This window comes from Lepidochelys kempii, chromosome 15 (assembly GCF_965140265.1).
Source record: "Lepidochelys kempii isolate rLepKem1 chromosome 15, rLepKem1.hap2, whole genome shotgun sequence".
Lineage (NCBI taxonomy): Eukaryota > Metazoa > Chordata > Testudines > Cheloniidae > Lepidochelys > Lepidochelys kempii.
The window spans coordinates 31,205,819-31,219,654 of NC_133270.1; the positions used below are offsets into that span (position 1 = coordinate 31,205,819).

Genomic DNA, 13,836 nt, shown 5'->3' on the forward strand with positions numbered 1-13,836 from the left:
TTAATTGGCTATGCTTGTTAGTTAGCTGAACTGTATAGTAAAGAGAAAAGGAGTACTTGTGGCACCTTAGAGACTAACCAATTTATTAAACTGCAGTTTCCACGATATGCATCTGAGGAAGTGAGCTGTAGCTCACGAAAGCTTATGCTCTAATAAATTGGTTAGTCTCTAAGGTGCCACAAGTCCTCCTTTTCTTTTTGCGAATACAGACTAACACGGCTGTTACTCTGAAACCTGTATAGTAAAGGGCACCAGAGACTGAGTTATTGGCGATGGTGCCCTTCAGACTCCTATCTGCCAGTCCGCAGCTATTAACATGCCTGCTTGTACACAAGCACTCTCCTCTCTGAAGTGGCAAAGCCACCAAGAAAGGAGGGAAGTGTCCACAGACATATGTGTGCGGGGGGAAGGGGAGGGAATGGGAGAAGCAAACTGCAAGGCAGTGTTAATTAGAAAGCCACTATCCATCACACGAGGGCAAATCAGAAGGTGAATGCTTTACACGCTTCAACACAAAACCACGCTTTTTCAACACGCTTTAACACAAAACCAAAGAGATTTTTCCCAGTGGAAAATGGCAATGCTCCGAGGCAGCAGAGTGAAAGGGTGATTTGGAGGGTAACACCCCACATTTTCGGCTCTCTCACTCTGCACACTAGAGTCATAAGGTAAGAATTTCCAGCCTCTCTGCAGAGATTCTAATAGGCCCCACTTAGATCACAGATTGTAAAATGTTCCAGAAATATATGCATCCGATGAAGTGAGCTGTAGCTCACGAAAGCTTATGCTCAAATAAATTGGTTAGTCTCTAAGGTGCCACCAGTCCTCCTTTTCTTTTTTCAGAAATATACCATCACTGGATTTCCAGCCAGGCCCTGGCAATCAGGTTCAAAGACTCACAAGGGGGTATCTGTCAATACCCCAGCCAAGGACATTAGGGAAGCAAAGACACCTGGTATAAAACTGAGATTTAAATAAGAGCCCAAGTAAAGCACTGGCTGAATCTACCTACTGTCTCCTGAGATGCTGGTCAATTTCAGACAACTCCAGTCTCTCTGCCCAGTCCTGTTCTAGGCAGAGATGACCTGCTGCTCTTTGGAACAGGAAGCTTCAGTACAGGAGGAACACTGAAGGAAACCAAGCCAAAACACAGACTTAGGAGGAAAAGGAAAAGCTGAGGCTTTTTGGCACAGGTCTTACAGCGTCTCAGTTCCTGCCATATTAGAAGCATATCCCAAGAGGCGTGGGAGTTCCCTGTGTCTATGGAAGTGAGGAAGAGCTTTCACTGCACTGTGGGCAGTCTTTACTGAGATAAGTAAAAAAGAAAAGGAGGACTTGTGGCACCTCAGAGACTAACCAATTTATTTGAGCATAAGCTTTCATGAGCATCCGATGAAGTGAGCCACAAGTCCTCCTTTTTTTTTTCTTCTTTTTTTTTTTTTTGCAAATACAGACTAACACAGCTGCTACTCTGAAACCTCAGATAAGTAAAGTTAAGCATGTTTGCAGGATTGGAGAGTACGGGCCTGGCTCTATATTACAAGTTACACCAGTTAAGCTAATTTTTTTTAAAATATTTTAATTATACCAGAGCAAACCCTTGTGTGGACACACTGAAGTTAATTTATACCAATTTAGCTTAAGTCAGTAAGGAATCTCAGTCTCTTTTGAGAAAGCAGAAGGTGGGGAGAGAATGGCAGACTGCTGATTTCTGGTCTGAGGCCTGGTAAACCAGTATAAATCATCCTGTTCTAAAAAAGTTAGTCAGTCATTTTCTGCTCATTTGCACATGCATCAGTCTGCAACCTGACCCACAGCGAATGTGTGAAGCTGGGGCTGCAAACTTAATTTGAGAAAGAAGTGACCACAGCACCAACCCGCACTTTTACATACATTTACACCAAAAGATTAAGTGGCCTCTCGCCTCCTGTTCAAATCAGGATTTTGTACTGGAACGCTGTTAGGGCTTCAAAGAGAAGCACATACGCCCATGTTTTTTATTGTAAAGAAATTGAAGGGAGTATTACATAAGAGTCAGGTCAGACAACGGATAAAACACCTGTGCTTGTCTATACTACTGTATCCGTTGTTGCTACCAGCAGTTCTGGGTTACGGCTACCACGTTTGCTTCTATAGACACAGTCTATATGCTACTAGGAAGGCAATGGAGAAACACTGGACAACAGCCCAAAACTGAATTATGGGAACTGCGTTGTCACATTTTGAGGTTACATTACTCTCGTTTGCCACTCCTTCCTCTGCTCACTCTAGGCATCAGCTGTTAATAAAAGCAGCAAAGAGAACACTGCTGCACGCCACAATTTGTCAGTCAGAAAAAATACCAACATTACAGTACGGATTTAAACCCTCAAAGCCAAAACCAAGTGAATTCCCAATCAGGCTCTCCCCTTCATCCTCCCTCCCCGTGCCGAAGTATTAAAAGGCATGCATGATGTATGCTCTCCCGCGGTCTGAAAGCCCCGGAATAGGGAGGCACGTAGACACTTCAGCCTGCATGGCCAGCGCCCTTGATTCTGTGCACTTCAGACAAACCCTGAACGTAGCTGGTTTGGGGAGGAGGGGGAGATGGCCTCTGTGGCACAGGAGATTTAGGGGAACTGTGCAGCATTCCCCATTCCCAGCCCTCATTCCGGGTGCTGTGGATCTGCGTGCACATGAACTGGGCGTGTTAAGGCTGGGCCATACCAGTGCTGCCCAGGAGTGACTGCCAGGCACGGGGAGCGCTTACCCACCCCCACACCCACCCAGCCCCGGGGCTGAGCCAGCCGGGCCCTGGCCCTGGCCCTACCCCGAGCCCAGCAGCCTGCAGGGTCCCTGCCAGGGCAGGGCAGCAGGGGGCAGCGCCAGGCGGCGGAGCGCGGACAGCCCTCGCCGGGCACCTCCCCTGCGGCCGGGCGGGGAGAAGGGGGAGGCGGAGGGGCTGCCCCGGCTCGGGCAGGACTGAAACGGACCTAGGAGAGGAAGCGCAGAGGGGGGCGCATAGGAGCTGCGCGCAGGGCAGGGGGCGCGGGGGGCTCGGCGCAGGGCAGGGGGCGCAGGGGAAGGGGTGCGGCGTGGGGGGGGGCTCGGCGCAGGGCAGGGGGCGCGGGGGGGCTCGGCGCAGGGGGGGCTCGGCGCAGGGGAAGGGGGCGCAGGGGAAGGGGTGCGGCGTGGGGGGGGCTCGGCGCAGGGCAGGGGGCGCGGGGGGGCTCGGCGCAGGGGAAGGGGGCGCAGGGGAAGGGGTGCGGCGTGGGGGGGGGCTCCGCGCAGGGGACGCAGGGACTCGCGCAGGGGAAGGGGCGCAGGGGGGGGCTCCGCGCAGGGGAAGGGGCGCGGCGCGGGGGGGGCTCCGCGCAGGGGGCGCGGGGGGGGGGCTCCGCGCAGGAGAAGGGGCGCGGGGGGGCTCGGCGCAGGGGGGGCTCCGCGCAGGGCAGGGGGCGCGGCGCGGGGGGGGCTCCGCACAGGGGGCGCAGGGACTCGCGCAGGGGAAGGGGCGCAGGGGAAGGGGCGCGGGGCGGCTCGGCGCAGGGGGGGCTCCGCGCAGGGGGGGGGGGCGCGGCGCGGGGGGGGGGTTCCGCACAGGGGACGCAGGGACTCGCGCAGGGGAAGGGGCGCAGGGGTGGCTCCGCGCAGGGGAAGGGGCGCGGCGCGGGGGGGTGGCTCCGCGCAGGGGAAGGGGCGCGGGGGGGCTCGGCGCAGGGCAGGGGGCGCGGCGCGGGGGGGGCTCCCCCTCCCTCACTCACCCCCCAGCCCGGCCGCTCCCGGAGCCTCCAGCCGCCGTCCCGGAGCAGCGCGAGACGCGGCGACGTCACGCGCACGAGGGGCCGGGATCCCCGGGGCAGCCGCCTCCGCCGGGCCCGCAGGGGCGGGGGCTGCGCCCGGGGCCGCCGCCGCCGCCGTGTCTGCGCGCGCGCGGCGGGGCGGGGCGTGCAGCTCCCGCGAGCCGGGGGGGTCGGGGGGGGCGCGCGCGCGCGGGGCCTGTACGTGTGCACGTGCAGCACGGGCGGGCGCGCGCGTGTGCCCGTCCCGAGCCTGCCCCGCGCTGCGCCCGTCCCGGCACCGGCACCGGCACGTCGGCCCTGTGCCCCCCGCCCGACTGCACCGGGGACGGGAGAAGCGCCAGCGGGGAGCTCCCTGCAGCCCTCCGCCCCGGCCGCCCGCCCCGCCCCGCCCCGCGGACCAGCAGGACCGGGCTTGTGGCCGTCAGGGGTTGGCGTGTGCCCCGGGCCGCCTCCCCTGCCTGCCCCGGGCCGCCGCCGCTGCCTGCCCCGGGCCGCCTCCCCTGCCTGCCCCGGGCCGCCGCCGCTGCCTGCCCCGGGCCGCCTCCCCTGCCTGCCCCGGGCCGCCTCCCCTGCCTGCCCCGGGCCGCCTCCCCTGCCTGCCCCGGGCCGCCTCCCCTGCCTGCCCCGGGCCGCCGCCGCTGCCTGCCCCGGGCCGCCTCCCCTGCCTGCCCCGGGCCGCCGCCGCTGCCTGCCCCGGGCCGCCTCCCCTGCCTGCCCCGGGCCGCCGCCGCTGCCTGCCCCGGGCCGCCGCCCCTGCCTGCCCCGGGCCGCCGCCCCTGCCTGCCCCGGGCCGCCGCCGCTGCCTGCCCCGGGCCGCCTCCCGCGGGGCTGCGGAGCGCTGCGGGGGGAGCTACCTGAGGGAGCCGGGGACGGGTGCACGTGTTCCTGGTCCGCCAGGAGCCAGGCTCCCGCTCCTGGGAGCCGCGTACTGACCCCTTACCCCTTAGCTAACGGATACAGAGCAGGCCCGTAACAATGGGGGTGTCCGGGGCCGAATTAACCTTTTCTGAGCCCCCCTCCGGGGCACGGCGCAGCGGGGAGGCGGGCTTGGTTACCGCCGGAGCCCGGGGCCGGCCAGGGGCAATGGGCCGTGGCAGGGGCGGCCCCGCTCCGCCCAGCCCAGGGCCAGGGCACTATTTACAAACCAGCCGTTGCCAGGCGCAGGAGGGCCCACCCGGCCCCCTGCTGCCAGCCTGCCCCTTCCCCGCGGGGGTGGGCCCCCCACACAGCCCCGCTGCTGGCGGGGTGAATTCCAGCCGGAGACTACGCAGCCCCCTGGCTGATCCAGCTGGGGCGCTTAGCGATGGAGCTGCTGTGGTGGGGGGGCAGCAGGAGCGGGCAGCCACCCCAAGGAGGCGGCTAGCGTCTGGGACGGGATCGTAGTCAGGGCAGCTAGCCCGTTATCTTTAACGCGCTGGGCGTACCAGAGCTGGCGTAGGGCGGCCTCCTCGAGCCGCTCGAAGCGCAGGCGTTCCCCAGACAGCGGGATCGTGGCATCCTTCACGCCGCGTTGCATCGTGTCCCAGGTGCCGGACCAGGGGCGTCGGATCAACCAAAGAAGAGACTCCGGCGAGAACTACACTAATAACCCGCCGCCCCGAGCGACATAAGTTACGCTGACCTAGGCGCTGGGGTGGACAGCGCTGTGTCCACACCACCTAGCTACCGCTGCTCATGGGGAGTGGATTAATTAAATCAGCGGGAGAGCTCTCTCCCGTCGGCTTAAAGCGGCTCCACGAGAAAACTTAAAAGAGAGACAGCTGCACCCCGGTGCGCTGTCTAGTGTAGCCGTAGCCTATGTCGGACAGTCCGTCGCAGGTTGGATTCTACGCCACGTTCATCCTGGGTACGGACCTTGCGGAGCTGAATGGGTTGAGACGTAATCAGTGAAGCTTGTAGCCAGGTGTCATTTAGTGGAGTTTTAGGCCTGGTCTACACTAGACAGTGAAGTCAGTTTAACATAAAAACTGCCTCAGGTATTGCCCTCGGTTGGTATCAAACCACCTAGACCGCAACTGTTTAAATCTTGCCTTTGGAACGTACAGTCAGAAGGGAAGAGGAATGACATCTGATAACTAAATCCCCTTGTCCAAGTGGTGGTTGCCAAAGACACAGAGCGTACTGTACCATCAGTACCGGCCCTGAGGATTGTCGCTCTCCAGTGGGTTTCGTACACCGTAAGTGCAGCGATTTAACAAGGTTTCCTTTCCCCATCTGCAGACTTGTCCCTTTTGTGTCATGGGGACAAATTCACTCTTTGCCACCTGCTTCCAAGTGTCGAACTTCTAAGTGCTCTGCTGGCACTAGGGGCGACAGCAATTACCTCTCAGAAAAGCAGACTTGTGCGGCTGGCATGCAGCGTGTGAGCGGCTGAGGAGGGCTTGGGCACAGGCAGGGAAAGCGCTGTATGGCTCCGATGAGATCAAAGCCCCCTAGGAACTGAAAAAAAGGGAAAATGGTGACAGTCCCAGCTGTGCCACTGACTCACGACGTAACCGCAAACCAGTCACAACCGGCGCCGGTGTTTCAGTCCTCTACAAAATGGGGGTGACGCTACTCACCTACCTCCCCTGGGATTAGTGAGCTAACTCAGTGCTCTGAAGTGTGGTAAGCAGGGATTCCAAAGCCCCCCGGCGAGAAGAGGAAGAGGTCACTGCACAAAGCACACCAAAAGGGGAGAGGAGGCGATGCTGGAAAAGCAGACTCAGTAGCCACAAACCCATGGTGCTGTGCAGCAAGGGAAAGGAAGGGCTACACCCTGCTCTGGCAGCCTGCACAGCCACCACTGGGCAGAAGCTAGGGCAGAAATTAGCCCCAGAAATGAGAAGCAGAAACACAAGGGACCCAAGCTGGAAGAAAAGCCAAAGAAATGCAAGGGGGTGGTGGAGTGGAGAGAACTTAGCCTCAAAGAAACAATAGATTGGCTGAGCAGAAGAAACCAAGTGAGAGACCCAGGCACTGGATGGGGAATTGGTAGGAGAATGGGTCCCAGCTAAACATGAGTTAAGGAGGAAGGTGAAGAAGAGAATAAACACCAGAAAAGAGGAACCGGAACTGTCTGCTGCTCCCTAGAAAAGGGGAAATGGGGCACCAGAAGGCGGGGGGGGAACATTTGGAGAAGAAATAAAAAGTGCAGAGGAGGAAAACTCCTTGGAGACCAGAATGCTTTCTGACTGACTCTAATGATTAGTGGTTCCGTTAATTATTTATCGTTTTCAGTCGAAATCAGCCCAGCCAGTTACTGCAGGTTGTGGGCCAGAAGCTCAGCTGGTGTGAAGTGGCATAACTCCACTGTCGTCAATACAGCTATGCTGATTTACACCAGCTGAGGATCCAGCTACGAACACCAAGTGCGCTCTTGCTGCTGCAGTGGAAGGGAACAGCTGTGGGTGATGCACAGAGGGAGAAACTCACTAACACATCAGGTTGGGGGATCCAGAAAAGTTCACCCCATTGTACGTTCCAGGCAGCATTTGGCCATGACCAGAGAGCTGCAGAGTGATAACAGCTTGTTGCCATCAGCCGCTCAGCACAGCACAGCGAGTTTGACTTGACTTGGTGAGCGTTTTCAGAGGGTGCATATCACCAGGCAGCTCTCTTTAGCGCTTGCCATTCCGAGAGGAGGATTTTGGACCAACCATTCTTTCATGTTTGTTTTAGCAAGCACAGGAAATCCTGTTGCTATTAAAAACAACACTCGCTAGAGGCCAGGCAGCACTGTCATTATCACTTACAATAACATCTACAACACTCAGGTTTTTATGGGGGATTTTGCTCATTTCATAGAATCATAGAATCGTAGGACTGGAAGGGACCTTGAGAGGTGATCTAGTCCAGTCCCCTGCACTCACGGCAGGACTCAGTATTAGACCATCCCTGACACGTTTTTGTCTAACCTGCTCTTAAACATCTCCAACGATGGAGATTCCCCCACCTCCCTAGTGTTTCCTAATGTCCAACCTAAACCACCCTTGCTGCATTTTAAGCCCATTGCTTCTTGTCCTCTCCTCAGCGGTTAAGAAGAACAATTTTTCTCTCTCCTCCTTGTAACAACCTTTTATGTACTTGAAAACTGTTACCATGTCCCCTCTCGGTCTTTTCTTCTCCAGACTAAACAAACCCAGTTTTTTTCAATTTTCCCTCACAGCTCATGTTTTCTAGACCTTTGATAATTTTTGTTGCTCTTCTCTGGACTTTTTCCAATTTGTTCACATCTTTTCCCCACAGCACAGAGCAAACCCCACCCTCAAACCCCAACCATCTGCAGAATCACCGCCTCCCTCCCCAAACGTCCAGCACTGAAGCTCACAGCATTGAGCAGTTTAAACAGGGTGAGAAAGTTAGAGGGGCTAGGAAGTGCCCCGACAACAATGCAGTGCAGAACAGGCTCCGAGGCTGCAGTAGTTGTCTGATTTTTTGTATTGATTTATTTTGCATCACAATGTACAGGACAGCCAATAAATGTGCAATATACAAGGAAAGTGCCGAGAAAGGGGATGCGAGAGAGAGGAGAGATGGGGGCTGTTCACAAAAAGTAGCAGGGGTGTCGAGGTGCTACATGGCCCAGGATTGTTAGCTAGCAGGGAGCATGCTCAGTTCGAAGGAGCGTCAGGGGGGGTGAAGCAGCCTTTCTGATCCCACTGCATGTCCCTGATGCGACGGATAGACTGGACCTGGGGCTGGAAGGCAGACCATTCATTCCAGTGTCTGAAGTCTCCTTTCTCAAACAGATACTGGTAGCCTCGGTAGCCAGGATACTGGTATCCAACCCAGCTTTAGGGAAAGCCAAAATAAAGCATCTCAGAGATGTAGGATATTACAGGCCACACAGGTGCTGGGGCTCAGCTGGATCAGTGGGCCAGTATTTAAATAAGAAGACGTCAGGTGTAGGTCTATTGCCACAAAATATCAGGGCCTTAGCCCCCCTGGCCCTTGCATGGTGGGCAGCATGGAGCGCCAGGCTGTAGAGCCAGTGTGAGCAAAGGCCACATGTGGTACGTGTTTCACATGAAGCATTCGAACATATGAATTTTCACCCACCAGTGGGCTTTGCTCACACTTGTGTGACAGTCTAGTGTCCTGCACTGCCCATGTGAGGGCACTGCCCTCTGCTAGAGGATCCCCTCACACGCCTCTCTCCTGTTCCTAGGCAGGAGAACCGTGGCTGTCATGCTCTCAGTAATGCAGAGCAGGGGTGCCCGGTGCACCCTGCCCTGAGCAGCCTCCTCTGCTCTCCTGGCTCAGCTGTGCCCGGACAGGGCTATGCGGTCAGAAAGCCCTGCGTTCAGCATGGCCTGGCACTGAGGGTCCTGCCCCTTGCAGGATTGGGAATGCTTATTGACTCTGGAACCAGTTGCCCACCTGGCCTTCCCGGTGGTTGTGGGAGGATATAGGCCTGCTCTTGGCACCACATCCCTTTCCAGACTGTACAGGGATTTCCCCAAAGCTAAGAGGAGAGGCTTGCCTGCCGGGGGCCCAGTGTGAGTCACTGGCCCTTCCTGGCAGCAGGGAAACCCGTCAAAGGATTCTTCTGTTGGTTCTAACATACGATGAGCAAACAGAGGCTGGGAGATTGGATGTGGATCCCCCACGCCACGCTCCTGGGGCCTGTGTGGGGCAGAGGGGGAGTGTGTCTGCTTACGTTCCACTGGACACTTTCACACTTCCCACCCGGTCACAGAAGCCGTGAGCCCAGAGGCTGGGCACGTCATCTTCCTGGATTTCCATCTTGTTGCCCTTGAAGTCAGCAGATTCAAAGAGGGAGATTTTATAGCCATCAGCCACCTGGGGAATACAGCAGGGTAGAACCAGCTCACCAGGCTGATCCACGCTCACTTGCCAAAACACCAGTGGCCTCAAGCCCTTCTGATCCCAGACGTAACCACGGGGGCTCAGAGCCCAGCATAGGGCAGCTGGACTAGCAGCCAGGCAGCAGCCATAGAAATGACTTACATGGTCCAAAGCCCAACACGCAGGGGTTTGTCATGGGAAGGGGAGCCTCCTTGCTCCAAAGCCGAGGGGGACGGGTGGGAACGGCTATCCACCCTGGGGAGGGGAGCTGTGGGGAGCGCTGCTACCCAAGCTGGGGAGAGGGGGAGCTACCTTCACTTGTAGCAGAGAAGATGGACCTGTGCTCCCCACACCTCCTTGCTTTAGCCCCTGCCTGCATTGAACAGGTTATGAAGTGAGCAGCTTCGTGACCACACCAAACAACAATGATCTGAAAGTGCCAGAGGCCAGTTTGGCCGCAGGTGCCAGCTGATCACCCACAGGGGCCGAGGAGCAGTCCTCCCCCTCCCCGGCCCTGCAGCACGGTTCACTGGCCCAGGTGCGTTTCAAGGCTGTGCACCTCCAGGAGGTGGGCTGCTGGGTTGCACAGGCTAAGCTTTCCTCCTAGTGGCAGAGCCGTTATCCCCGACAGCTGTGGGGCACAGCTGTGATAGGGGGTCCCGCTCACCAGCATGAGAACCCAGCCACCCCCACAGGGCATCTCCAGAGCCCATGCATGTTTTCTTTGCACTCCTGAAAGCAGCCCAGTTGGACTCCAGTTCCAGAGTCTCTCTTACCATCTTGATGGGACGCATGGACCTGAAGCAGTCGCTCCTGTAGCTGCTGGACCAGGTATCCCAGCGAGGATACTCGCCCTGCTCCAAGATGAACATCTCTCCGCGCAGGTTGGACTGCTCAAAGGCCACCCAGCTGGGGAGAGGGGTGGGGGAAGAACATGAGGAAGGCAGCAGAGGGCAGGCCCAGAGCTACACACAAGAGACAGGTTAGAAATAACTATGGTGCTGTCTCGTCTCCTGCAGTGGGTCCTGGGTTCAGACTCGATCGCCAGCCAGCAGCTGAGCTCGCCTGGGAATTCCTAATCTTCCCGCTTCCCTGCCTCCATCTCTTCTCTTGCCTGCGTGCCTAAAGGACATGCTCACACAGGTGTCAAAATAACCAAGAACTAGCCATGCACCCAGTGGGATGTCCAGGGTGCCAGAGACACGCAGCACGCTGCGATAGAACTGGGAGGGACTGCCGCAGGGCCCGCTGCCAGGGATGGTGCCCACGGTGGCACTTCCCTAGCCTTTGTTACAGGCACGGACTTTACAGCCTCTCTTCCATGATGTCAGCAGCCGTTGCTTCTGCGGGCCCAGGAGGGTGGAACTCAGCCCATGTCAGTCAGCAGGAAGTATCAGCATATTGCGAGCTGATAAATGACCCAAGTGTCTCTACCCACCCTCCCTCTTGCACTGCTCCGCACGGGAGGCCAAGTGTCTAGGCAGTGGTTCCCACTGGCCGCGGTTCGCCGCTCCAGGCCAATGGGAGCTGCAGGAAGCGGCGCGGGCCAAGGGATGTGCTGGCCGCCCGTCCCTCAGCCCTCATTGGCCTGGAGCGGTGAACTGTGGCCAGTGGGAGCCGCGATCGGCCGAACCTGCGGACGCGGCAGGTAAACAAACCGGCCCGGCGCGCCAGGGGCTTTCCCTGAACAAGCAGTGGACCACGGCTGAAAACCACTGGTCTAGGGGCTGTGTAATCCTGGCTGCCTTGTGTGATTTACTGTGCCAGTGGCCATCAGACCAGGCACGTGTCTGGATGCCAGGACACAGCAGCTCCTGGCCTGTTCCGCTGACATAACACATTTTGAATAACATGAAACAGCCCAGGGCTGTTACTGCCACTGGCCGTCTACATTTCGTGATCCCAAGGCTCAAGGCTCACAGTGCTCGTACGCGGGCACCTATCTATGGATTTGGGGGCTGAATTGCAAACAGCTCCATTTACACCTTTCTTACAGCTCCCCCGCACGTCCCATCTTACCCTTCCTAGCTCTGCTTTATTCCCACCCAGTTCTATTTGGGGCTCTTCCGTCCAGGCTGATTCCCCCCTCGCAGGCTGGGAAGGACCATTTAAGCTGTCACTGTGCAGTCTGCTTCCTGAGGCCCACACACTGGGACAGCTCCATCCCCACGGTGGATGGTGCGTGGTCAGGCCGGCTGCTTGGTTTTCACCATTGCATTTCACTTTCCCAGGGACGCAGGTTGCAAATGAAAGTGCTCTTGGTACGCGCTCAGCTGACTCTCCTGGATCTAACTGGAGTCTGCAAAGCACTTTGTCTTCATCGGTTAGTGATACACAGGGCCCGGCTGTACCTCCTCAGCTGGCTCTCCTGGATCTTGGCTTTCACCATTGCGTTTCACTTTCTCTTCATTTTACCTGAGGAGCTATCCACAGCTTCCCTAGCACGGCACACAGCTCCTCCCACCCCAGTTCCTCCTGCTCCCCACAAGCCCCCTGCAGAAGATCTGCTGAGCTGCTCAACTCCTGCCCAGACATAACAGCTGCTGCAACACTTCGGTCCGTTCATTAACTGCTCCTCAGAACTCCATCAAAAGACCTGGGAGATGCTGGCCACAGTCCATGGGTGATGTAGCCATCTTCACCCCGAGGCCATGCCAACTCAGCATGTCTCCCCCAGCCGCGCAGAACCTGTGGCAGCTATGGTTTGTGCACTGGTGCAGGTGAAATCACTGGGTTGGGTCGTGCTGGGGCACTGGGAGTTTTGTGGCTCCAGGGAGCTGATAAAGAGCAGGCTTAATACAGCGTCAGGCATCATTACAGACTGTTGCTTTTATACTGTCTGAATCTCGAGTCATTCATGACAACCAAACAGATACTGGGCCAGCTTCACTGGTACACTAATCTGCTTTGTGTTGCTCAATATGGCTGTGGGCTCTAGTCTCTGTAGGTCAGGTCTGTAGTTCCTAAGGCCATGTCTGAAGCAAATCGGCAGTGATGCATTCCTTTGCTATTCTCATGAAATACTGGTGTTCAGGGGCTCTCCTGCCTTTCCAAAACAAGCACCAGACACTCTGCACCCGCTTTTCCACCTCTGGTTTGCATCCTGCCTAGTCATAATCCTGCTTTAGCCTAGAGTTTTGTAACCTCCAAAATGTCCATGGTGTTCAGGTTACAGCTTAATCTTAATGCTTCTTCCCCTGCTTGTCCAGTACAACAATAACGACACTGAGCATTGACACAGCACTTTACATCTTCAGAGGAGGGATAAATTCATCATGTGTGTTATATCTGTCAATCAAAGTACGCGAATCAAAGGTCATGCCAGTGTCAGCCAAAAACCGACTCCTAATGCCTCTTGTCTCCTATTGGGGTCTCCTCTTCCTCTGTACAATATTGTACATCCCAGACTGCCTCACTGAAACCAAAACACCCTTCCAATGGCATTGCTTGGGGTGATCACAGTCTGTGTCAGCTGAAGTCCCTATGCTCCTTTAATAACAAGATCAACCATCTGTAGAGTTAGCGACTGGCGTTCACCGAAAGGTTACTGCAATTCCCGTGACTTCCACCTATTCATCCTTCCTTCACTGCTGCTTTTAACATTACATGTGGGGCTGCCCTGAGGCCTTCCCCTTCCACGCCCACACTAGCTTGGTGTTGCCTCTCTTACAGGCTGGGTGAGCAGCTATTCCAAGAACTTGGGTAGTTTTGCCTTGGCTTACCCTACATTTACAGCGTTCTTTCATTTTATGGCTAATCTTCCCACGGTACCAGCACCTGATGGCAATGTTCCCCTTGCTTTCTTTTTGTTGCCAGTGCTCTTTGTTTTACAAATGGAACCTAATAGCTTCTCAGACGACCAGTTGGACTCCCTTTTCTTAGTCATTAGGAATCATAGACAAAGGCCACTCCACATTCATATCTCTCTTTAAGATGCCAGCTTTAATGTCTGCCAATGTGGCAGCTAAATTCACCATCTCTGCACAGCCTGGCACCACCACTCTCTACTGGCTCAGTGCTTCTCACCCCAGAAATGTTATCCCACGCTTCTGGCACCCTCTGAGCTTGCAGGAGGATCTGGTCCCCGTGGCTAGGGGGCCAGTTCCCTGTTGGGAGAGAGGACGAGAGGGCCAGCACATGCCATGCAGAGCTCCAGGACACAGCGATGGAGCAGTTCCATGCCTGGATCTCCCCTGCGTTGCATCTGGTGTCATCAGTTCCCCCTGCCTGGTGAGTGTAACCTGCTACCAAATGAGAAAGGTGC

The 13,836-nt window shown here is 56.7% G+C and overlaps 2 protein-coding genes across 4 annotated transcripts in view; both read right to left on the reverse strand.

Moving 5' to 3' along the window:
* The window catches only part of TPST2 (tyrosylprotein sulfotransferase 2), a 44,408-nt gene extending 40,509 nt beyond the window's left edge, over window positions 1–3,899 (reverse strand). The window contains exon 1 of the mRNA XM_073313715.1: window positions 3,744–3,899. The gene's annotated coding sequence lies outside the window, so the exon portion shown is untranslated. The remainder of the gene's footprint in view (window positions 1–3,743) is intronic.
* A 4,293-nt stretch (window positions 3,900–8,192) lies between these two features.
* The window catches only part of CRYBB1 (crystallin beta B1), a 30,987-nt gene continuing 25,343 nt past the window's right edge, over window positions 8,193–13,836 (reverse strand). For all 3 annotated transcript variants that reach the window (XM_073313720.1, XM_073313718.1, XM_073313717.1), the window contains 3 exons: window positions 10,349–10,481; window positions 9,424–9,566; window positions 8,193–8,555 (listed from right to left, as the gene is read on the reverse strand). In XM_073313720.1, coding sequence (XP_073169821.1) covers window positions 8,375–8,555; window positions 9,424–9,566; window positions 10,349–10,481 — 457 coding nt within the window. In that variant the 3' untranslated portion in view covers window positions 8,193–8,374. The remainder of the gene's footprint in view (window positions 8,556–9,423; window positions 9,567–10,348; window positions 10,482–13,836) is intronic.